This window comes from Rhinolophus ferrumequinum, chromosome 10 (genome assembly GCF_004115265.2).
Source record: "Rhinolophus ferrumequinum isolate MPI-CBG mRhiFer1 chromosome 10, mRhiFer1_v1.p, whole genome shotgun sequence".
NCBI lineage: Eukaryota > Metazoa > Chordata > Mammalia > Chiroptera > Rhinolophidae > Rhinolophus > Rhinolophus ferrumequinum.
The window spans coordinates 84,150,059-84,177,246 of NC_046293.1; the positions used below are offsets into that span (position 1 = coordinate 84,150,059).

At 34.4% G+C, this 27,188-nt stretch overlaps 1 protein-coding gene across 1 annotated transcript in view; it reads right to left on the reverse strand.

The window, feature by feature from the left end:
• Nucleotides 1–27,188, reverse strand: part of EEA1 (early endosome antigen 1) — a 105,126-nt gene that overhangs the window by 63,107 nt on the left and 14,831 nt on the right. The window contains exons 2-9 of the mRNA XM_033118210.1: nt 17,494–17,586; nt 10,437–10,562; nt 5,649–5,767; nt 4,359–4,413; nt 4,201–4,266; nt 2,383–2,422; nt 1,399–1,512; nt 663–784 (exon numbers count right to left, since the gene is read on the reverse strand). Of these exons, the coding sequence (XP_032974101.1) occupies nt 663–784; nt 1,399–1,512; nt 2,383–2,422; nt 4,201–4,266; nt 4,359–4,413; nt 5,649–5,767; nt 10,437–10,562; nt 17,494–17,586 (735 nt within the window). The remainder of the gene's footprint in view (nt 1–662; nt 785–1,398; nt 1,513–2,382; nt 2,423–4,200; nt 4,267–4,358; nt 4,414–5,648; nt 5,768–10,436; nt 10,563–17,493; nt 17,587–27,188) is intronic.

A 27,188-nucleotide genomic window follows, 5' to 3' on the forward strand; every position in this document is an offset into this window, starting at 1 on the left:
ATAATTTCCTTTCCTTCACAAACTACACCCATCGGTCATAACAATCAGTTGATAAATGGCACATTCCTTCATTTTCTATCCTAGGAAACTGGTGAGAAAAATGAAGGAGGAGCTGATATAAGCATAATTAGATTTGTTGCAGGTTGAATGCAGATGATTCATTTATTTATGTATTTATTGAGTGCTAAATATAGGGCAGAAAGGAGTTAAGGACAAATCCAAGGTTGTTAAGCCTGGGGAGAGTGTTGAACATGTACAGTACCAATAACAAAAATACAGTTACGGAGGAAATATAATGACTTGTTGTTATACTTGTTGAATTTGAAATGAAAGCTAGAAATGCAATCAGAAGTATCCTAAAAGTCGGTGGATTTAAAAAAACTGAAGTGCAAGGGAAGATCAGGATCAGAGATGCAGATGTGGAAACTACTGAAAAGACAGATGATACTAAGATAGAAACAACAAAAATGTTAAGGTAATAAATTATGTATCATAAAATTCCATTTTGATTTAAAAAATTATACACAGTATATGCAAATGTGGTAGAACTGTAGAGAATTTATTCCTTTCATTTTTCTCAAGCTATACTTCAAAAAAATTTTCATCAGACCGTGTATTTCATTTTTAATTTAGAAACGCTAATAAAATGGTTTGTAAATTACCAGTTCAGTCGTCAGATCTTGAATTGTAGTTGCTTCATTGTTTAATTCCTCTGTCAGATGTGTCACTTTTTGTTCAACAGCTTCTCGAAGACTCCTTTCTTCATCATATTTTGACTTTATATCTAATTAAAGATAGTTATATATGTATTAGTTTCATGACATTAACTCTAGGAAAGAACAGTTTTATAAATTCCTGTACATGGTAGTGCATATCTGTATATAACTTAATTCAAAGTCACATTTCTTAGATAACCATAAACATATACAATAAAAGTATATTTCTGATTGCATTAAATAAAGAACTTAAAATAATCAAATGTTTTTGTCTATATAAATATACTAAATACCATTTTAGTATATACTTAGTCACATGTAATATTTTACCTAAAGCACAGTTAAAAAATAATATATGTAACTGATAGTATAAACAAATGTTAAATCTATGCTGTCTGATTTAACATCTTCAAACTGTTACTTGTTAACCTTTAAGATGTCCCCAAAGAAAATTTATCTTCTCTAAAATTCAAGAATTCTACAGAGAAAAATCAGTCCTTTGAAGGAAGGTGGTGGGAGGACAAACAAAATAATTTATATATCAATTCCATTATTAAATTCTAGTAATCACCACCATAGTCTATAACAAATGCTTTATCATTAATATACAATGTTTATTTCTAGGATATAAAATGGCAAAAAGGTAATGAGACCGATGTATTAGCTAAAAAGTTCAATATACCTGCAATTTCAGTGGCAAGTTGGGCTGCTTTCTGTTCAAATAAGTCTTTCATTTGCTTAATATTAAAATTTTCTGTTTGGGCTTCTTCTAACTGTTGTTCTAAAGACTGTAGTTCTACAAAAAAGTATATAGTGTTTATTCAAACACAATGTTAATTACATTTGCTAAATTGTTATTACTTAAATCATAATCACTGTAGTAAAGACATATTGATTAACATGTCTATCACCAATTACAAGGAGAGTATCTTCACCTTTCAAGAATTAAGCATTTCTGCTTCATTTAAGGTGCAAGTCATAATTTACAAACATTAAAACAAATGAAAGGAATATTTAGCATCACACTCCAATAGTCTATACATATTTGTTTACAAATTATTTTTATTTCATATTTCAGTTATTTTCTTATTATATCTGTCAACTGACCAAAAAATATATTCTGCTTCTCTGATAAAATGTGTTAAATAATATGAAATGAAATTAGAAATGGTTTAATAAAATAAATAATCAATTAAAATATGCCATCAATTCCTAATATTTCATTCTCATTAAGAAAACATATTCAGAGGGAAATTAACCTCAAAATATAATTTTGATTACTCATTGAGCATTCTTCCAGTTGAAGTCAGTTACAAAGATGCTAGTTTCATCATCTTATTTCAAGAGAAAAAGAGTACATCACTCTTTGATATAGATTTAATTTTTCATTAAACAATGATATTAATTCAATATTCCAGAAGTTTATTCATAACTTTAGAATATAATGAACTAAGAAAACACTAAGATTTTAATAAGATGATTAGATTATGAACTTCACAGATAACAAGAACTGTAAACCTTGTATCTGAGTGTTTGCTATTTTAGAGCCATAAAGTATAACCACAAAACAAAATTCATATACCAGGCTTAAGAAAAAAAGAAAAAGTAAAAAAGGATAAGAAAGAAGAAAAAGAAAAACGAAAAAAAAAAAATCTCTTTAAGTTACCTGCTGATGAATCAACCACCAATCCATCAGGTTTAGATTCCTCCATGAGAAAAAGACATAAACAAATGCATTAAGAGGAAAAGACAATACTGTCATAATTGCCAATGTCAACAAAATCTCTGAAAGCTACATTCTATCAGATAAGTAGCAAGGTTTTGATGAAAATTGAATTTTGCCCTACTCACATTCTTCCAGGTCTCTAAGGTAATACTAGGCAGACTGGCATAGTAATTTAACAGCAGTTTACTGGTTCTAAGAATGTTTTTTGTGTTAACATATAACAAATTACTGTATCTTGCAATAGATGGTATTTTATAAATTCAGTAATAAATATAAATTGTAATTATAAATACAGATTCTAAAGCAAATACTTAAATCAGCAGGCAAGATTTAATCCTATAATATTTGAAAATTTACATAAGATAAATATGGCATGGAACCATCACTAGTAAAGAATTTGGCTTTAAGAGAACAAATTTTTAATTCATGACTATAAATCATCATTAAAAGAAGCAGAAATAAAGAACACATTCCATAAGGTTTAATTCATAACATGTATTAGGAACAAAATAACATACTGTCTCATCATTATGTTCATATTCTAAAGAATTATACATATCTCCTGGAGTTTAATAAAGTATCTCATAGTATATCTGACTATTTTCCTATACACTGGATTTGGACACACTGATTGCTAAGAATCATCAATATTTCAAACACACTTTCTCCCAAATGTAAATCTCCTAACAAATCAATTTACACCTTGCACTGTGGAGAATATGTTTATTAAATGTGAAATAGTCATCTCAAATGTAGTGAGCAACTCCCTCTCTGTCTTCAGGTACAGAAGATAATTCAGCCCATGTGTGACTGGTTGTTAATAACATCTATGTAACAAATGAGTACATGATCTATAAGCATTTTAAATTACTAAAAACCTCTTTAATGCAAACCCAGTTATAGAAGCTAAGCAGTAATAAGACTCTTAGCTTGTTATCCATTTACTTGTTTTTGTCTTTTCTAGTCCAAAGGACAATTTTTGGTGAAAAAACTAAAAGGCAAAAAGACTTTTTTAGAACAAAAATCAAAATCAGTTAAAATATGCGGTTAGAAAAGATACTAAACTAAAAAGAATCTAAGATATCAAAAGAATCTCACTCAGACATAACCATTTTGGTTACCACAGTGGTTTTCTTGGTTTTTCCTATGTATTATTTCTATGTAAAGTCATTGTGTGTGTGTGTGTGTGTGTGTGTGTGTATACACATGTGTGTGTATATATGTATATATATACAAACTTATATATATGTATATATATGTATATATATATCTCTGTGTATGCACACGTTCTTTATTCTGTTTTTTAAAACCTAACATTATTAATAAAACAGTTCTCCCATGTTTTCAAACAACTTCCATTATAATAGTTCGTAATAGTTAATAATGTTCTTTCCCTACAAATTTTAGTCATTTCCAACTCATCACAACCACGAATGCTTTGAAGAGTTTCTCTATTGTTTGAATCTATATTTTTTAACTATTTACATACATTGTTAGAATAAAATAATGTAACCTGGTACCAAAAACAATCCACAGGTAACTGATTTTTAATGGAGCACCTTTAAGAAGTTACATATATTTTTTTGCCTTCATTAGAATTACAAAGGATATATACATTGTAGGCTATTCAACACAGGAAAAAAATTAGTAAGTTATTTATATCAGGCCACCTGCTTACAAAAAACATTGTTATGCTTAGTTTTCAACAATGAAAATAAACAACTAATAAACACAATTCAAGAATCTAAAAACAATTACTTGATGCTGCAGCCCTTGAAATTTTTCTAATTCTTTCTTTAATTCTTCTGAGTACCATTTTTCTTCCTAAAGGGGAAAAAAAAAGATTTTTAATTAGCAAAGTTCAGAAAATATATTACCTGAAACACTGAAAATAAACAAATTGTTTTTCTCCTTACCTTAAGTGAAGCCTGCAGGTCTTGGACCTCTTGTCTAAGTAGGGTTATATCATCTCTAAATACATATGGTGGGTGGGGAGAGAATTAATAGTTAATGTTCTTTAATTAACAACCTGGTCTCTTAACCAATCATGGTTAGTGACTGCATATTTGTATTTTAGTTTTCTCCTGTCAATCTGTCTCATGTTGACTTAATTATTAGACCAAAGAAAGAACCTAGGAGGGTAAAAGAAAATTTCTTCCTCCCACACAATAAGAACTGAAAATAATCCAGGTTACTCTTGGTCTTTGAAGAAGCAGTTTCAGGATAATGGCAAGGCAAAAGCAAGGCCTTGGTAAGTTAAACATTAAATGAAAAGTTAAGAAGCAAAAACAAGGATACACTGTGGATGACTTTATACTGAAAGTTCATATATTGGGCACCATCTAATTCATAGCTGAAAAAGCAATTGTTACATTGGTATTAAATATAAAAACATTTATAATGTGCTTTTAGTACATATTTCATATCTATTTCTTAACACATGCCGAAAAGATTGTACCCAAAATTATTAACTCACACATAAACACTACAGTTATGTGATCACAATGTTTTTATCTTTATATGCTGTTCTTTGTATTATAGTAGATTAACCAACAGACTTTTTTTTTTTAAGTAAAGCATGAAAAAAATTTTACGAATAGTAAAATCCTGTGAATGACCTTCCTTCCCTTAAAACCCCAAGGCACCTTACCTCATACTTTAGCTCAGAATGTCATAACAGGGGTTCTCACCAATTACAAAAGCAAAGCAAAGTTATATTGTTGTATGCTGTTCTAAGTAACTGTATTTCAGTTTAATTTAATTCTTAAAATGATCAGACAAAATTGCCAAGAAGCAGAATGTGTATGTGCGCTTCGTGGTATATTGGTGATTATAAAAGAAAAATTTTTAAATAACTGTTAAATCTTAATTCTTGACTGAATTATTTAAAAAACTCACTATAAAATCTTCTAAACAAAGCATATCATTCTTTATTAAACAGAGTATACTAAATATAAGTCAACCTTATGATAACTCACAATCTTCATTAAAAACATAACTTCTGGACCATATTGTAGATGCTGGCACAGATAGTTGCTGGTCAAGGACAAAACAGATTATAACCAAAAAGGAGGAAGGCCATGCTAAACGAGGACAGATTTAAATTAAATAATATAAAAATACTACTATTTTCACAAACTATTCATGACTAAACAATATTGCATAGATTCATAATAACATTGCAGTTCAAAACTATTATACTGTACCGCTTCAGAGCCTCTCCTCCATGACTTGAATCATTACCAGCATCATGAACCGCCTCATAGTGTTTGAAAAGCTCATCAGCAGATCCAAGAGACTTCATACACTGGGGACATATGAAACCCTATATGGAGAAAAAGAGAGAAAAAGGTTTCAAAATTGTACTTAGTATTACAGAATAATAATTTGTATATTATGAAATATGGTCAAGTGTCTTATTCACTTAATGATGCCATTAAGTAAATTATAATTTATGGTATGATCCCAAATTCTGGTATTGTACCAAGGTTCATCACAATCTATTCAGCATGGAGTTTATAAAATATGAAGAAAACCCTTACAACCATCTTTTAGGTTGAATAAAATTAATGGCTCTAGTATACAATTCTAATCTCAGAAATTCGTTCTAATCTAGGGGACGAGTTGAGAACATATGCCATCATATCCTCCCTCTCTCTAGATAATCCCATTAGTAAAATAATCCAACCTACTCCAGAGGATTCTGATCACTGAGGAAAAAGGTAATATACTATATAACTCATAATTATCACAGAGTATTTATAATGGTTGAGAAGTAGATTTCCTTGCTAATTTAAGATTAACACTTTTGCAAAAGCCTAAAATTAATATACAGTGCCATAAAACATAAAAATCTTAGAAATAATCCCAGAATTATAATATGGTTACGGCATACACAGTCCTGCATGACTATTCTCCCAATGATCTCTTGACACTTAACTCTCCATATACAACATGCACCTATGCTTCCCTGAACCATGCATGGTACCTCACATTTCTGTACCTTTGCATATACTGCTTTTTATCTCTAGGACTAGCCTCATTAGCTTGTCAAGTTTCTACATCCACTATAATACACAACACACTGGAGCTTTTCATTTATGTTTCCCTAATGACTAACACAGAATTGTAACATACTATTTCCTACATTGTATATTTATTTAATGAATTATTAATGAACCCGGCAGTACAGAATTTGGTGAAAATATCAGAAGAGTTTTAACAGCTTGCAGATTATCAAACCTTCTCAGGGAAAGACTGAGCTAAGCAATAAAGTGCTCTGAACATGTAAAAACTCAAAATAAATAAATAACAATTCTGCTCCTTCATTGGGGTCTATGCAAATAGCATGTCCTCGTTTATCATTTATGTACATTATGTGGCAGAATCAAGGCTCACTGAGTACTGGCAATGCCGATACGTAGACATACATTACTAGACAATGCCGCAACACAAGTATAAGAACTATAGAAACACAGGAGAAGAGGTACCCAACTCTGCCTGTGGCAACAGTTAATGCTTTACAAAAAATACACAGACACACATACATACACATGTAATGTATACCAGTCACTGGAATGAGCGGACGATTACTTGTGAGAAGTAAAAGAAAGGCATTCTAAAACAAATGGAGGAGTATGAACAAAAAATCAGGAAAAGGTATGAAACACAGTCATGCTGTATGTGGGATACAGAGATGTGCTGTGGTCACAGAGCCAGGGTGAGGGCAGGGCCATATGTGAATGAATGCAGTGACCCCATAAGAAATTCCTGAAATGAGCAAAGGCAGTTGTACTGAGGATGTGCCTCTGGACATCAGAATCACGTCACAAGGCTGCAGAGGTATTTGGTACTCAGCACTGTCTTCTGAATGAATGAATGCTCCCAGTCTGTATTATGTTCTTTCTTCAAAACCACCTCTTACCTACCATCATGTTTCATAATGGCTCTACATTATGCTTAATTTGGTATTCTAATAACTTCTGTTTAGTAACGATTATACCACACTATTTGACAAGCTTTTAGTGCAACCGTACATGAACTCCTAGAACTTTCAGCCTGTTGTGTCTCAACTTCTGCTAATACATGGAAGGCAAATTGTGTGGGTTCAGAGGACCCCACATCCCGATGATATTATTTACTTTTCACAACTTTGGTTTTTTGATTATTTTATCTACTTCCAAGTTTTGGCTCTAAGTACCTAAGGATGCCAGAAAGCTTATGATCACATTAACGTATGCCATACCATCTTAAAGTTTCTAAATATTACCAGGTTAATGGTCTAGAAAGACCTGATTTATCCATCCCTAAAGAGAAATTTTAGAAATGCAGTAATATGTAGTTATAAAACTTTCCCTAAGTGAATTTTCCATGTGATTAGAGCTTGCACTTTAAAACTCCAATTTTGAGACATCAGTAATAAAAATAAAATTTTCTAAAACATAAAAATTTCCTCACCTTCTTATATAGACGATACTAAACCTTTGCTTAATGTCTCAGAGGCATAAATATTGATCACTGATTTGGGTATCATCCACTCTACTAACTCTGGCAAGCCTCTTTAATTCCTGTACCCACATTTTATAGTTTTTCCTACACCCTGTTTTGTCGTTCAACAATGATTTCTAAGAATTATTTGCATGCTACGAGGTGTGATCAAAGAATACAGTGAATGTTTAAATTTAAAAATATTTATTACAGCAAAAGACACATTGCCATTAATCCCCCTCAAAATACTCCCCCTCATTTCAAACACACTTATCCCATCATTCTTGCCACTTTCTGAAGCAGTTCTGGAAGTCCTCTTTCGTGTCTTTAGTTGTGCTGCTTCAGCTGCCTCGATGTCCTGAATCATTTTGACTTTGGGGAAAAGCCAGAAGTCACACAGTGCCGAACCCAGTTAATAAGGTGGATGAGGACACACCGTAATGTTTTTATTTGACAGAAATTGCTGTACCAGAAGCGATGTGTGACACAGAGCATTGTCATGATGGAGGATGAAACTCTGCCCATTTCTCAGGCCATTCTCTACGCACATCATTTCTTAAATACTCTAGTAAGCCCTTATAATATTCAGAGTTCACCGTAGTGTTCCTGAGTACAATCTCAGCTCGCACAATTCCATCAAGGTCAAAAAACACAATTGATATCACCTTGATGTTATTCACCATATTTTTTTATCACACCTTGTATTTCCAGCAATACTAGCCTGCTATCGATAGGAAGGATATATTAGGGGAAAGTTTATTAAAACCACATCACTCATTTAAAATAAAAGTAAAATAAGCTCAGAATAAAAGCCGGAGTGATGTTCCATGAATAAAGTGCAGGATCTTTAGTTCAAGGACTTTGTGATACTAATTCTGGACATTAAGAAATTCTGCCTCTATTGTTGCTAAACGTTCTTCAAGGGGATTGAAGTGCTGGATAAATAACTTTCACAAAAGTACTGTGAGCAAACAGTAAAACACTAAAAGTAGCCAGCTACATTTATTTCCCTTAATCATTCCAAATTTCTCACCAACTTCCAAAAAAAAAACAAACAAAAAAAACTAACCTACACACACACACACACACACACACACACACACACACAGTTTACTTAAGATTAAAAATAATAAATTCCTTCCTTTTAGATTTCAGTTATCTGTACTCCTTTCTGGGATCCACTACAGCTAAGAACTTGCATTAACTTGATAGTTATGGTATTCTAGTTGTACCAAATGTCTCTTGAATTAAAAGGGAAGTTCTTATTTAAGTGACTTGTAGTTGAGATTATCACTTTTGATTTTGGCTAACCCATAAAGAAGAAAAGTTGATCCATATGTTCTGGAAGGAAGACAACTGGTAAAATGCTAAGCAGAGTTCCAAGAATCTTTCATGCCTCTATCTTTGCTCGTAGTGCTCCAGCTAGTTTCACTGATGTCTTCCTGTTACATACACCATTTTCCCCATCACCATAGAGAACGTCTGGTTTATCTATTCCCCAGTGAAAGTTTTCCAGAGTTCTCCTCAAGTTGAATTAGCCATTGCACTTATTTTGCAAATAACATCTCTCATAGAAACTTCCTAGGGTAGAGATCATATCTTAGTTACCTTTCTATCTCCTTTACCTACCAAAATAGCTGGCACTAAGAGATACTCTATGAATATGTTAAATAAGTGAATTCTTGGTGAGATCATTTCCTTATTATATACATAACTGCCCTACAGAAAAAAAGTCTGATATTTTGTCTTTCCTGGTACAAAAATTTTGTTCTTTTGTTAAGATTTGCAAAAGAAAGGCTATGCTTCTCTCTCAGAATACTGTAGTAATTTCCAAAGGAAAGAGATATGTCAGGATCACCTGAGAAACTTTTTCCAGCCTAAAAATGGACCACACTTCCCCTTCCTGGATCCTACTCCCAGCCTGAGATATGTACCGGCCCTACACATTATTGAGAAACATTTGGGCAATCCACTGTGAATGATGAATGTGTGTCATTCTGTCACCTCCCTCAGGTCTGGGGAGTCAAAACAAAGATGGAGACAGTGGAAGATCCAGGTTCTAATGCCATATATTTTCCCAAATAAAGACAGTAAGAGTTCACATGTAAAGTCCTCTTTCTATGTAAAGTAAAGCATTTTAAACTAAAACATTTTAATGCATTAGTAAAACATTACCTGTATAATAAAGACATAACTTACAAATGTTGAAATAACATATCATTCACATTATATTACAAATTTCATGACAAAATTTATGCAAAGATATTAACTTAAACTTTTATATTTGTTTACAGATTCACAAAAAGACAGCTGCAAACAGTAAGAGAAACCAAGCCAACTTCCAAAGAGCTTCTTTTCCTTTTTGAACTTTCTTTAAAGCATGCATAATTAAAGCAATCCATATTCCCTTGTAGCATAAAAAGGTAAGCAACACCAAAGCAAGGAAAAACAGAGCTATTTTAAGCAACCCATAACCAAGCTGCTAAAACAAAATATACAGGACCCACAGTAACACTGGCGTTATTAAGAAGTTCCTGTCCTCTTGTTTCATTTTCAGCGTGCACTTTCTGGTAATGCTCCGACAAATCAATAGGAGTTATACATCTTTTCATACATAATGGACAGATGAAACCCTGTGAAATAACAACTTTTAGGAGGATGTACATAAAAAGTTATTTATAAGACAAAATACAGACAATGAAAATAGACATAAGGAAAATAATTAGTACGTCTCTTTTAGATATGTAAAGGAAATAATTCAGGTAGCAACTGTACAAAAGGTGAAAGATCTATCCAAAGTAGGACTTCTAAACTTAGTTCTCATGCTGTGGATTCCCATTGGTTCATTTTTTTAATTACAGTAATCAGATGCTTTAGTTGGATTATTATTATTATTTTTGTTTATGCCACTTTACCTTTACTTATCTGAGAGCTATTATTAATATTAGCAAGTTAGCTTTTATTTTAGATAAAGAAATGATTAGTAGGTTTAACAAATACCTTTATGTGATATAATATTCTAAACAAAATTTCTTATAATGAAAGCAATGTTTATTCTTCACAATATTTCACTAGCCTGAGATGCCATTCTTGCCCACACCCATAATTCCCAGTAGGTGACTCTTCTTTCTACTTTTCTGAGCCAAATAATATCATCTTAAAACAATCTCCCAAATTCTCTATACCTAACAATAGCGTTATTTTAAAATGTGGGCTGTTACAGTGATCTAGGGTTTGGGGTTTTGTTAGAGAGAAACAGTATAAGGACAAGATAACAGAGGAATTAACAGTATCAGGGGAAAAATAAACAAAATGAAGACAATGGTGACAGACAATAGGTCATAAGAGTTATAGTGTCATGAGTTTTGGTGTCAAAAATAGATGCATATTTGAATCTCGACCTATGCTATGAACTTAAAGAAATCACTTTGCTTGCTAAATGTCAGTTTCCTCATCTACAGAATGGGGATGATATTAGCACCTATTCTCCTAGAGTTATTGTGTAGTAGGTAAAATGCTTATTTAGTACAGTGTCTGAGACATTGTAAGTGTTTACCAATAGCAAGAGTGACATTAAATATGTTGTTAAAAAGAAAAGAAAATGAAGCCTGGAAAGGATGAAAGACTAGAAGAAAAGACAGGAAACAAAAACCTGAAATACTCAGCAAAGCCACAGTTAAGTAGCGAAAATATGATAAAGTTTTTGAAGGGATAGACACTTATGGGAAGATATGGGAGATATGGTTTTAACATTTCAGGTGAAATTATTCTGCCTGATAGTAAAGTAGAAGGTACTGCCACGGCTCGAGAGCTAGGAAAGAGGTACTAAAGACCACTGGCATGAATAACATTAAGAACTGGGAGGCTAGGATGTTCTGAGTAACCAATGTCACTTAGGACAATAGCAAGGAAGGAAAGGAAGACTACAAAGAAAGTTCCAAAGGGAGGCAAGATAGGGTAATGTGATACAGAATTGCACACCTGAAATCTATGTGATTTTACTAACAATTGTCACCCCAATAAATTTAAAAAATAAAATTTAAAAAAAAAAAAAAAAAAAGAGCCAGGCTTGGATTTGAATGTAGATTCAGCTCCTCTTAGTAGCTTTTATGACCTTCAATTTCCTCCTCTGTTCAAAGAGATAACAATAAGGACTACTTCAGATGGATCTCATGAGAATTAAACGAGATAATACATGTGAAGTGCTTATCATAGCACCTGGTACAAAGAAAATATTCAAATTATGTTGGCTGTCATTAATATCATTATTCCTTTTGTTAACAACCCTTAAAGGTGATTAGCCAGGGGATGAAAGTGAGGAACATGAACGCAATGTGGTTTTTTTTTTAATGATGAAAGGAATGTCCTTCAGGCATCCACAGTCCCAGGTGCTAGAACTACAGAATAAAAGAAGGCAATACTGCATCTTTTTGCTGTGACAGCTTTATGCCTTTCAATTTACTCTGGTTTCTTCACTGTAAGTTTCCACATAAAATCATTCAATTGTTCATTCGAAAACTATTTAGTGAGTGTGATTACTGTGCTCTGTCCATTATGCTATGATGGTGAGAACACACATATATATGAACCTATTAGTTCTGTTTCTCTTTAGAGAACCCTAATATACCCGCCTCCAGAAAAAGAAACTTGTTGGAATGAATAAATTAATTTAGCCAAGTTGTAAAATAAAACAGGCATACAAAAGTCAATTGTACTTCCATATCATAGAAACCAACATATGGAAAGTAAAATTGGAAGCAATACCATTTACACTAACATGAAAAAAACAAAAATTACCAAGAAATAAATTTAATAAAAGGTGTATAAGACTTCTAAATTGAAAACTACAAAACACGGCCAAGTGAAATTAAAGAAATAAAATTATACAGTGTGCAAGGATTAGAAGATTCAAGATTAAGTCCCCAAATTAATCTGTAGATTATATATAACCCTTATCAACTTTTCTCAAATTTATATAGAAATGTAAGGAACCTGTTACGTGAGAGTAAAAACAAATTAGAAAAGAACAAAATTGGAAGACAAACTATCTGATTTCAAGACTTACTATGAAGCTATAGTAATCAAGACAGTATTGACAAATAAACAAATATAAATAAAGATCAATGAAACAATAAACAAAGAAACGCAGCCACACATATAAGGTCAATTGATTTCTCACAAAAGTGAAAATGTAATTCAATGGGAATAGATAACACTTTCAAAATACTGAAACAACCATATGGAAAAATGTGGTTTCCATATCCATGTGGGAAAAAATGAGCCTCAACCACTATCTCATACCATACACAAGAATTTTAAATAAATCATAGACTTATATTTATACCCTAAAATGATTTTCTTTTTAAAATCAGAGGAAAGTGTAAGAGAAAGTCTTTGCAATCTTGGAGTCAGCAAAATAATTCATAGACAGACCCAAAACGCATTAACCATAAATGAAAAGGCTAACAAACTACACTTCCCCCAAATTAAAAACTTCTTCTCTTCAAAAACGCCATTAACAAAATTAAAAGTAAGCCATGAACTGAGAGAAAATATCCACATCACATAGATCTGACTGTGGTGTAAGGCATAAACTGAGGGCCCCGTATTGTGGGCTGCGTTGCCAAGTGGTGAAACTGGCAGGTTTCAAACGGCGTAACTGCAAGTTCCCGTCCCCACTGCCCCTGCAGATAAGGTCCTCTAGTCAAATAACCCTCCTTTTCAAAAGAAACAGGCACAGGGCCTGCTTATCCCTGAGTAGTGGGTTTCAGTTCCCCACCAGCCCAGAGAACTATCCAAACAAGTCAATCACATCCTCTTGCAGAAACCGTGGGGCACCTTACTCTCTTGACACTATGAAGCCTGCCTCTCACAGCCACTGCTTGTTCATTTTGTTCCCGAGTGCAATCCTCACGTGGCTCTTCATGGCACGCAATGTCCTCCTCCCTCGGGCTGTGAGCACACGTGACTAATAAACTGCTCTTGAGCTCACGTGCCCAGTGTGGGGTTAACTACCGTGTTTCCCCGAAAATAAGCCCTAGCCGGACCATCAGCTCTAATGTGTCTTTTGGAGCAAAAAATTAATATAAGACCCGGTCTTATTTTACTATAAGATCGGGTAAAATATAATATAATATAATGTAATGTAATATAAAGCACTGTAATGTAAGATAGTGTAGTATAGTATAGTATCGGATTATATTGTATCGTATCGTATCGTATCATATCATATCATATAATACCAGGTCTTATATTAATTTTTGCTCCACAAGACGCATTAGAGCTGATGATCTAGTTAGCTCTTATTTTCGGAGGGAAAAGGTATGTGTGCAGCCATCCCCATAACCCTCACCAATGGGGTGAATGAATAGTAAGCAGTCAAAATACCAACAAAGGACTTGTACCCAGAATAAAGAACTTACAATTTAATAATAAAAAGATAAATAAATCCAACTTCTTAAAAGGGCAGATTTCCAATTCCAGACAAAATGGAATAGATGCCCTATTTCCTATTCCTCCTGCTGAGTAAAGCTCAAATACCTAGACATTACATGTAAAACAAACATCAGAAGACTGAAAGGTAAAGAGAAGAAGGCACACCAGCTAAGGATTTCAGGACCCAAGGGAAGACACAGTGGTGAGTACTGTGGGTTTTATTTTTGCCTTAAATATTCCAGACTAGGTGCTGGAGAAGCTGGCAACCTGAAACTTCAGTGGGCACTTAACAAAAACAAAGACCAAAGAAAAGCCAGCTCTCTCTAGCCAAAGGACCAGGAAAATAAAAATCGGATTTGTTACTATGTAGGTCATTAGTGAATAGTTTCAGTGCATACGAACAACGGAGGCCAAATTGAAAAGGGATAAAGCATGAACAAAGAAATTTCCTTCTGGCAATACAGTACACTAAATAGTCTGAACAACTGTCTTGATAACAAATAAATAACATAAACTATCACTTATTACATTATGTACTATACATTTGATATATTAGTTATGGACTGAATGTTTGTGTATCCCAAAATTCATATGTTGAAATCCTAACCCACGATGGTATTAGGAGGTGATACAGACCATGAGGATGGAGCCCTCATGAATGGGACTAGTGCCCTCATGAAAGAAACCCGAGAGCTTTGTCACTCCTTCTGCCATGTGAGACAGCCATCTATGAACCTGGAAGCAGGCCCTCACCAGACACAAAATCGGCTGGAGCCTTGATCTTGGACTTCCCCGACTCCAGAACTGTGAGAAATAAATGTCTGTTGTGTAGTCACTCCGTCTACAGTACCTTTGTAGTAATAACCCATACTGACTAAGACAATACTACATGCGTGTGTGTGTGTGTGTGTGTGTACATATGTGTGTTTACATATACACATATATAATGTTATATAGTATAGATATAATGTTATATAACATATATAATAAAATATAAAACATGATATAAACGAGCACCAAAGCAAGCTGTTGCTTTATTTCTGGCTATTTCTTTAAACTCTTGGAGACCATGATATTTCAAATTCCATGTAGATGGCTGCAAAGGGCACAATGTTAAAACCTAGAGTTTGTTCAAAGTGGGAAGCCAACCTCAGGGTAAAAGGGAAACAAACCAGAGAGAGAGAGAGAGAGAGTCTGAGACCCTGACAATTGTGTACCTTAGCACTGGGCATATGGAAAAAACAATTTCCCCTGAGGATTCATAATCACCAATAGCCCTCAATTAGGTTAGTAGCTGGAATTTATGTTATCATGTAGTCTGAAGAATTTTAAGCACAGAACTTAATTTAAGTCCTAGGGTAGCGGCACCTCTAAAGTAGTATTTATATGCTGATGGGAATAATTCATGACATAGGTAAAAACTAAAATGGCAGGAGGGAAAGATGATAAACTGAGAATATAAGAATGAATGGAATCCAGAGTACCAGAAAAAGGATTGAAATATGATAGGAAAAGGGACCTGTCTTCCATTTACTAAAGTAAGAAAGAGAACACAGATGAAAGAATAGCTTTGGTGACGAAATGAGAACATTCATCTATGGTTCCTATTTTCTCAATGACACAGAAGGTGACTGAGGGAAAGTGGAAATAGCGTAAGACCCATGGGAGATGTGAGGATAGAGAAGAGACTACAAGCATCTCAGAGAACAGGAAAATGTCCCTAATAAGAAAATACCGCAGGATTACCACTATTCACTACCCATTGTAGATTTTTTTTTTTTCGGTCTGACTGAGATCGACAATTATTAATAGATATCTTTCCACAGTTACAGGTGACCATTCTGAGCTCATCATATCATGAACACAATTTGGAATATTTTTCTTAAAGACATTTCCTTAAATTTGTTCTTAATGAAGGTCGTCTGATACTTTTTTTCTCACTTTCATAATGTTGTAAAATTTTATTATGGTTAATATACATATACATGAAGACAGACGGATGAAGAGACAAGTAGTCACAGAGAAAGAAAAAAAAGAGACGAATGGTTAGAAAGAGAAATATACCCAGAAATACACTGGAGAGAGACTCATCAACCAAGAGGTGGGGAAAGGGAGAACAAAGAAAAGGGGACTCAGTAGGTGGTACCATGTTTCCCTGAAAATAAGACCTAGCCGGACCATCAGCTCTAATGCATCTTTTGGAGCAAAAATTAATATAAGACCCGGTTTTGTATTGTGTTATACTATATTATGTAAGATCCAGTATTGTATTATATGTTATGCTATGTTATGTTATGTTATGTTATGTTATGTTATGTTATGTTATGTTATGTTATATTATGTTACATTATAAAGACCCGGTCTTATATTATATTAAAGTAAGACTGGGTCTTATATTAATTTTTGCTCCAAAACACACATTAGAGCTGATGGTCTGGCTAGGTCTTATTTTCGGGTAAACACAGTACTGTTGGACCCAGAAAGGCCCAATTGACAAAAACTATCAGAGCCTAATGTGTGTAGATCTCTTAGAGACAGTATTATGGGTGGTTTTATGTTCTCTCTTTCCTTATCTCCTTTTTCTATGATGTGCAAATATTGTTTGTTTAAAATAATAATAATAAAGCAACTACTAAGGCTGATTTCTCAAAAATTTAAGTTATTTCTTTTTTAGACTTCTTTTACTTTCTCCATTAATTTTTAATAAGCTATAAAAAATAAAATAAAAGTTCTTATGAAGTAATAAATGAAGACAGCAACTAATGTATGAATTTTACAGATAACCTAATTTTCATTAGCTCAGTAGTCCATGATATTACAAACACATAAATAGATACTTATTAACTGGGAATTCTTTATCAACAGATTTTAAAGCTTCATTAGGTTGAGATGACATTAGCATTAAAGACAAATCAGCAACATTATTTTTCAGCCTTAATATACATTTTCTCATTCTCACAACTAAGCACCAGTATGCATGTACATATATCATTCAAAAGTTGCATTCCTTAGTAAGAAAGACTTATGAGAACTTTTCCTACTAAAGTTTAAATTCCCAATCGTTACTCCAAATATTTACTATTTCCCTAAATAATGTTGAATTTTGTTGCCAAATTATTATTTTCATACCTCTGAAGAGCTTTCATTATTGACATCCACTGTGTTAATAGGAGTTGCTGATGAATCCAAATCAGAACCTTGAGAGCCAACTCTCCCAGGAGTCTGAAATATAAACAGAAGGGGGGAAAAATCAAAGCAGATATTAACAATATATTCATAAACTATTTAATAACCTAAATAGTAATCAGGTCGAGTCTTACACATAAGAAAAGTAGATGTTTTCTCAATAATAATAACAAACAGTACTAGCAGCTAGCTATCCTTTATTGAAAAGTGATTGTACCTAATACTGTATCAAGATCTCTATATGCATTATCTCATTTTCAGTCTTTTTAAGTTAATACAAATTTTACATTTATATACAGTGCTTTACAGTTTCCACTCACTTTCACAGAATATCTTATTTAATCATAATGACATCTCTGTCAGAGGCAGGGCAAATGTTATCTCTATGTACAAAAAGACAGATTCAAAGCAGCTAAAGGACTTCTCAAGATTGTACTGAACAAAAATCAGAAAACAGAACTAAAATGCTCATCTCCTAATTCCTCCTGCATTGCCCTCTTTACTATAACAACTAAACTACAGTGATTTGAGAGGTGCTAAAAAGACCAACACAGTCCACCTTATCTAATCACCATCCATCTACATCTATGCCAACCATTAACGATCTGTTTCCAATACGTGATATTCCATCACCAAAGATATAGTTTGGAGGGTTAAAGGTCTTTTTTTTCCCCTTTCAACATTTATCATTTAATATTATCATTCATTAATACATAGGAGTCACCTTAAAGGAATTGGAAATCTAGTAAAACACTGGACAAAAAGATAGAGCACGACTGACTCAAGAATCCCTATCAAAAAACGTTTATGGTACATTCTATTAATATCATTATTCCCACTTTACACAAGAGAGAACCAAGGTAGAGTCTAAGTAACTTGCCCAAAGTTACATGGCTAAGAAGTGGAAAAAGGATTTTAGCGTAAGCAGTCTGTCTCTGACTCACCAACGCATACTGCTTTTCTGCTGGACATCGTCACTGAGAGGCGCACCCAAGGTCTAGAACAATTCACCTCACATTTGCCTCAACAGACAACATCTGTAATACTCCTATTACTATCACCAGAAATACTCTCACAAATTTGCCATAAGTAATCCTAGTAAACAGACCTAAATAAGTCCAAGAGGTATACAAAGTATTTACTTCAACCAAATAAGAACAGATACCTGCAGCAGACAGGCAGCCCTGCTGTTGGTAATATAAAAAGATTCATACTATCAACAACTAGATGATCAATAAAAAACAGCATGAATCTCTGCAACCTGCTATCAAAGAATCAAATACAAACTTTTAAAAAAGGACAGCACTTTACTGGGCAAAAACAAGAAAACAAAAAAAGTTATCATTGTTTACTACACCTTGAAAGAAAATATCACTATCATAGAAGTTTTAAAAACATGAAGTTTCTTTGAAATACATAATTTATCTACTTCACACTAGTTGTATGCTGAATACAATTAAATAATCTACATGTGAGAATCATAATTGTACTGCTGTAATCCCAAGTAACCAATAGCTATGTCTTGAAATAGCTACTTGATTGAAAATATTAATCTAATAGTAGAGGAAAAACAGAAACAAAACAAACCTCTAGCAGCATATAAAAAACAAATATATAGAGATGAATAACAAGTTTTTCTGATATCTGGTGATATACTGAGTCAGAGTTTCCAAATTCTCAACATCCCGCCTCGACCCCAACTCTACATATGACTTCACTCCAAAGTATATCAAGCAAGGAAGAGAGCAAAACTTTCACTGGGAGAATTACTCAAATCAGTTTCGCAACTTAATTGCTACTCAAGATAAAGAACCTCACCTTTAAATCTTACCTAACTTCAAAGAACCAAAACTGACTAAAATGATAACTAGAACAGTCTCTGTACACAGAAAAGCCATAAAAAAATGCTTAATAAGCAAACACATAACCCATACTATTCTAGTTGAACCCAGCCAAAGTTGAGTTAATAATGAATTAATTACCAGAAAAAGGTGAGTTAACTAAAAATAATTTTTTGCTTTTGCAAAATTCTTTGGGGAAAAAAACAACATGGTTGTAGGATACTAAATATAAATATTTATTTTTACCAAAATTATTTCTGAAACTGGAAAGAATACAAATATTAGAAATTAAATGACACACAACCTCAAAACCTTGGGGATTTATAAGACATCTATAAGAATTTTTTACAAATTGCGACTTTCAGCATTGATTTTGTTACTCTATTTCTTCCTCAGTCCACCATAAAAAACAATCAGGAAGATTTTCACAAGTTCGAAAAGTTTGAAAAGTCATCTACTATACGCAGACCTTGAGAAGGGTGCTTTTACCTGATCCTTGGATAACCAAAGAATTCTTAAGGCCCTCACTACCCCTTTTCTACTATTAAGAATTAAGATTTTACTTACCACATACAGATAAAGTGAGAAGGTATATTTGCAAATGACAAGTACTATTTTATAGGACAATTTTTTTTTTAATTTCATGGAAAGCAGCCCAGGGCTTCCCAGGGAGCTTTCGTGTCTGACCTCTTAGCTTATCATATACTCTTCTAGATGATATTCACTCTCTTAATTTGAATTACCCCCAATGCTGACAATAATAAAACTCTAAATCTAATCCAGATCTCTGCTAACCTTCAAATTCATAATTTCCTGTCCTGCTAAATATATCTACTTGAATGCCTTGAAAGCACCCCAAAGTCAGCTGATTCAAAACCAAATTCATTATCTTTTCTCACAAAACCTTACGTCCTTCTGCATTCTCAATCTTGAATTACAGAAACACCACATACCCACCTGCCTAAATCCAAAGTCTTCCTTCTTTTCCTTAACCTTCACTCCAACCTTCTCTCTTCCTTAACTTTTATATCAAACACTAAGTTAACTCAATCGCGACATAAATTCTGAACCTAGCCTCTCTTCCTCTCCTTTGCATCATCTTAGCTCAAGGTGCCATTATCTCTCCCCCAGGCTATAAAAGAGAGACCTACTTTAGCACCCTGTACCTTTACCCCACATTTCAAATGATCCCTTCTTGACTTCCCAAAGCAGTTGAAATTAATCATATCCAAAATCAAACCCTTCATTTAGCTCAACTTTTTACCATCCCAGGGGAAAAGTTTGCTTTTCCTGTGTTCTCTAACTTACTTAATAATAATCCTCATTTATTAAAAACCTCAGTTAAAATCTAACAATGTGAATAGATATTTGTACACCAGTTTTCATAGCAGCATTATCCACAATAGCTAAAAGATGAGAAAACCCAAATGTCCAAGATGGGTAAATGGATAAACAAAATGTATACATACATATAACGGAATATTGTTCAGCCTTTAAAAGGAAAGAAATTCTAAAACATGCTGCAATATGGATAAACCTAAGAACATTACACTAAGTGAAATAAGCCAGACACAAAAGGACCAATATGTATAACTCCACCTATATGAGGTTTCTAGAAGAATCAAATTCTGAGACGGAATGTAGAATAGAGGCTAAGGGATAGGAGGAATTGTGAGTTATTGTTTAGTTGTACAGAGTTTCTGTTTAGGATGATGAAAATATTCGGGAAAAACATAGTTGTGATGGTGGCACAATATAAATGGACTTAAGGCCACTAAATTGTATATTTTAAAGTGGTAAAAATGGTAAATTTTGTTATCACAATTTAATTTTTTTTCAATTTTGAAAACCTAACTGAATCTCAAGTTGGTGGTATAGACAGAGAAAATAAATATTCCAAGTGATTTAAGAACACAACGTTTTGACTACATAGCCTTAGTCAGATATAGAATAAGGAAAACAAAACTGCTAAAAAAATTTTTTTAAAAGTAGTAAAATTCATTCAGTAATCTTATTAACAGTAATATTAATATTGTTATTTTAAAGCTATTTTATGTATATTTTTAGGAAAAGTAATTATGTCAATGTTCTAAGAAATTCAGTGTAACAAAATCAAACCTAAAAAGTAAAAAACATTTTATCATCTTACATTTGAACTCATGTTTTATTTGTTCTTATATATGTGTGTATATATATTATAAATACAGAGAGAGAGAGTGAGGTAGTCACCACAATTTCTAGTAAGGACACAATAAAAGTGTCCATCTGAATTTAACTAACACACAATAATAGATTTTATACATTAAAAAATGACTAATGTAACTACTCCAAGATTTACATCACTCTATTTTCCATCTTTTTTCTTAAGTTTTTAAGTTAAGAGAAATTGGAAGACTAAATGACAAACTGCCAATCTGGTTTTCAGGGTATTTGAGTAAAATCAAGGTATTTTTATTCTTTGACAATACTCATTGGTGATAAGAGTGTTGGAAAATCAGCACTCTCATTCTTAGTGGGAGTGTAACTAAATACAAAAAATGTACATATTCTGGGACTCACTGCTAGGAGATTACCCAGTGGACAAACTTACAAAAGTACCATATATATATATATATATATATATATATATATACACACAAGCATGTTCACTGCAGTATTATTTATAATAGCAAAACTGGAAACAAACTAAATGTCCTTCAATAGGAGACTAGTTAAATTTTTATAATCTATACAATAGAATATAATGTAGTTATTAAAAATAAACACTAAGAGGTAGTTCTAAAATTGTTGATTCTAAAAGATCTCCAACCTATATTAAGTGAAGAAACTTCAAACTTACATGAAGAAAGATCATATTTGTATGTTAATGGATACAGGTATCAAAAAATTGTGGAAAAATACACAAGAAACTATTAGAAATATTTATTGGAGAAGGGACTGTGTACTTTTCATTTTATACCTTCTGTACTCCTAATCCTGACAGTTAATTAAACTACTAACTGTCAGCCTCAAACTTCATATAAAATTTGTCTCAAATCCTTTCCTGGTCGTTTTAAATGTTCAACCTTGAAAACAGTCACAAATACTCTTCATTCCAATCTCCATTATAACTTTCACACCTTTAATCTTGTCTCATACTTTATTTTTGCTAATTGCTTTTTTGGTCCTCAGAGTTCCTTCTCATTTCTCCACCTTCTTCTTAAAACTGAATATAGCCTGATCAATATCAAATCCTGAAGTCATTACTCAGACTTTTACAATAATACGACCCTGACCTAGAAAACTTATGGAACCATATATCTCCACAGATGCTTTACTACCATAAAACCATGTACAATAGTAAGCTTCTTTACAAATATACATTTAACACTAGCTCATTTATCTAAACTTTCAGCTGAGAACAATTCCTATTTTCTGAAATGTGAGCAATTCCACTTAACCTGGAGCTATCTACAACTTTAATGAGCAAGCAAATACAGTCACCTATGTTGTTAAATTATTAATGCTAAATTGAGTGCAATCCCTATTCCATTGGTCTTTCAAAGTGGCCTCTAAGAAGCTATGCCCCCGTTGCATCTGATTCTAGTCGTCTCCAAAATTTCTCATGCACCAGCACATACTTCTGCATTCTAAGTCTTTCCTGCCTAATCTACTGACACACTGTACTACACTATGCCAGAGAAGGGGGTTAGAAGCATGTACCCATCTAAATGCAATTGGCTCCTGTTTTCAGCAGGGCCTGTCAAATGTTCCAGAAACAAAAAAACGACCTAAATCTAGGTACAGTGATTCAGAATTTAGAAGTTGGAGTCACACAGACCTGTATTCAACTTCCACCTTACCCACTCTGTAAATTTACTTAACCACTCGAAACCCCTATCAACATTTGTAAAAAGGAACTAATGTCAGCCTCACAGAATTGTTGTGAGGATTACATGAAATAATACATGTTAAATGTTTAAATTAGCACCTGGCATTTGGTAGATATACTATGAAGTAGTAGACACTTATTATTAAGTGCACCCCTCCCCAAAAAGACCTAGAATCAAAATTTAAAAGCTGAGAAACATCTCAGAAATTATGTTACAATTGTTTAACTTCATAGATGAAAAAACTAAGCCCTAGAAAGCATAATTGTCCTATCAAATAGAGCTGCAATTAAAACTTAGGTTTCTCAGGTCCCAATTCAATAATCTAGAGAGAATCTTATATAAAAAATGTTTTTTGGTCATCTCTCTGGTATCCATCAAGACACTTAATTTCTCTAAATTCAATCTCTCCATTGATAAATTGCAGGGACAGGACAAGATCATGGGTCCTTCTAGCTCCAAAATTCTTATCCATGTTTCATTTGGGCGCTAATGTATTTCCAATCTCTTTATATGCTTAGCTTTCTCATTAACACTTTGAAAACTCTAAAACTTAGTGGCATAGTTATTAATAGTTACACGAAAGTTATTTTCTCTCAAAAGCAGCCAAGTCAGGGGGGAAAAAAAAGCAGCCAAGTCAGTAAGAGACTAAGACCATTAAAACTAATTATAGATGTTACTAGAAATGAAATTGGATTTATAGACATCATACAATTAACTCAATATTAAGTAAAAAAAAAAATAAGTTTTTAAATACCTAACATATTTTTAAATATCTAATATATAATTAAAATTGATCTACATATTTTAAACAAGTTTAGAGTACCTGATGCTTTGATTTAATAAATATGAATAGACAGACACAAAAATATACCAAAATAATGGTTCATGGTCTAATTTTGAAAAGAGCCATTTTTCATCCTACAAGTCTGAAAATCATTTGAGGGAACTGAGAAAGACGCTGATAATAAAATTTCCTGAGTGAGCATCTGTGGGCCATGTTCAAAATCCCACCAAATAGGCTTGAAGACCTATCACTTAGCATTTTAGAATCTAACAGAAATTCTAACCTACTGGCCATGGATTCCTGTTATAAAAGATATGCAGATTACTAGTTTCAAAGAAGTAGAACACAACATTCATAAAATTAAAATCCATCCTGAATATAATCATCTTTTATGATGCAAAAATCCCTGAGAAAAACTATCCAAATAGCAGATGACTCCTAATTCAGGTTCCCAAGGAAACAGACTGGGAGACTCTGAACTCTGCAAGCAGGTTTATTGAGAAGTGCTCTCCAGAACACCTGTGCGGGCACAGAGGCCGTATGACGAACAGGGAGAAACTGAACAGTACTGATCAGGAACACAGTTGCAACAGCAGCCTCAGCTAACCCTGCTGAGAGTCCTGAAGCTGGAAAGGTCCTTCACAGAAGTCTCTAGCAAGGGGATGAGTCCCTGTATCTTGAACATCAACCAGTGATCAAGGGCAGCCTGCTTCTAGGAAGGGGACATAATCTTGGATGAGGCAACTTCCTTCTATAAGGGCAACTCCCAGAGAAGTTATGAGTCTTTGGCAGCCATGACTCCAGGCAGCTAAGGGAACATTTCTCCATCCTGAAGGGGGATCTAGGTCCTCACCAAAGCACCCACTACAATAAATGTACCTTACTTGCATTTGAGATACCCATAAAGGGTTATACATTGGGTGGGGAGGTCTCAGTAGAGAAGGAGACCTACTATCTTCTAGAGCCTACTATGTGCCAGGTGCTGTGATAGTCATTTTACATGACTTATCAAATTTCATCACTGAATCCTTGCTTACTGAAGACACTGTTTTCCTCAGCAAAGATGCTAGAAAATGGGGTAAAAGGTATCAAGAGTTGTTGTATAACACACCTAAAATGCTACTTTGTAGTTGCAAATGATCAGCAGACTCAAAATCCTGGCACTTCCTTTACTTTCAACAAACACTTTTACCCTGAATAGCACTTTAGAAATCCCTAGGTGATGCCCTCATTGCACAGATTAAAGAAAGTCAAGCCAAGAGAAGCTCAAGGATATTTCTAAGATCACAATGGTAGCAGAGGTAGAACCTGAACTCAGGCTTTCTGATTCCAAATTCTGTGATTTCTCTACTTACTCTGGTGCCTTCATACTCAAAAACATAAAACCAAAACAATCCTGAGGCATGAATCTTATTGAAAAGCACAGAACATCAACTTCCGCTAGATCATTCGCATTTTAGAAATCATGCACATAAGAAACTTCAGTTTTATACTAATTAAGGAAATGTCAGTGGTAGTCTGCTAAATGAAATATTCTATCTTCCTATTAACAACAATAATAGCTAACGTGGTCAGAAATATCCAAGATGGTGGAGTAGATAAACACTGTACCTGATTCCTTCCATTAAAATTACAACTAAATTTAAGAACAGTCAACGTGCAGAACCATCTGAAGTCTAGCTGAACAGGAGTTTTATGACTAAGGATATAATGAAGAAACTACGTCAAGACTGGTAGGAGGGGCAGAGATGTTAAACGAGCTGGCCCCAAACCTCCATGTGGTGGTGAAGAATCAGGAGGGTATCTCAGATGCACAAGGTCCACCCAGAGAAGTGGGGACCCACATCAGGCTCCCCAGACCGGACTACTGGTGCCAGAAAGAGTAGTCACCACAACATCTGGCTGTGAAAAAAACACTAGTAATTACAACCATCTGGCTGGGACGGAAAGCTGTGGGAAACCCAGACATCCTCTTAAAGGGCCCGCACACAGACTCACTTATTCACAGGTACTCACCCTGGACTCTAGCCAAGGGACAGTGACTTGGGTGGTGTTGGAGGCACACAGGGGTCAGACTAACGTGTGGCTTTCGGATGAGGGCTGGAGAACAGTCGCTATTTTCCTGGTGTGGCGTGCTGCTCCTGTGCAGCCAGCAGATGGGTGCCATACTTCCTGTGTGAATCCCACCCCGTACACTAATGGCCAAATCTGAATCTGAATTGGTCTGGTGAGCTCTGCTGCTCCACCCTGCTGACTCTGCTGAAACCCCACCCCACCCAACTTCCCCAATGCCAGATCCACTCTCAGCAAGCAGCCAGCGCACCTGCACTGCATTCTTTCTTGGAAAACTATTGGAGTTCACTGGCCCCAGATGGGCAGTGACTGACCTCAGCGTGCTCTGAGACTTTTGCTAAGTAGCTCTAGGCTCAGCACTGGCATCAAACCAGAATCTACATTAACCTGGTGACCACAACTGTCCCCATTCTCCCTGAGATCCTACTTCACCCAACTTGCAAACCACACGAGGCTTTATCAATGGCTGAATCTTAAGGGAACCAGCAGGTGGCAGCAGGCCTTGGGGTGTCCTGGCTTTTCGAGGAGCTACTCCAGGCCTGGTACTGGTGGCACACATCCTTGGTTCACAGAATGGCCTGTCCCACATGCCTCTAGGGTGAGCACAGGCAGCAAACAACCGTTGATCGCTTTGTAGCTCCTACCAGGTAGTCCCAGAGGCCCAAGAATCAACATACTTGGAGGTTGGCTTCAGACCACAGCAGAGTACCGCCCAATTAGCCCCACAAGAAACAAGCCCAAAAGGTGGTCTCAACAGGCACCAAAACCTGCTGGGGTGAATGCCACTCAGTGGGATAAGCCCCCCCACACACACAGCCGCCCATAAGCTGTGGGTATGGCCAAACCCCACAGCCGATCAGCCTGAGGGTCAATACCACCCACTGATGTGCCAATAGCAATCATGGCTCTAATCATGCCAATAGCAATCATGGCACTATAACAGGAGGGCACACACAACCCACACAAGGGATATTCCCGGAGCAGGTGACCAGGGAGATAGTTCCAAGGACCCACAGAGCACTTACTATATAAGGACACCTGGCAAAGACTGGGAGACATAGCAGATCT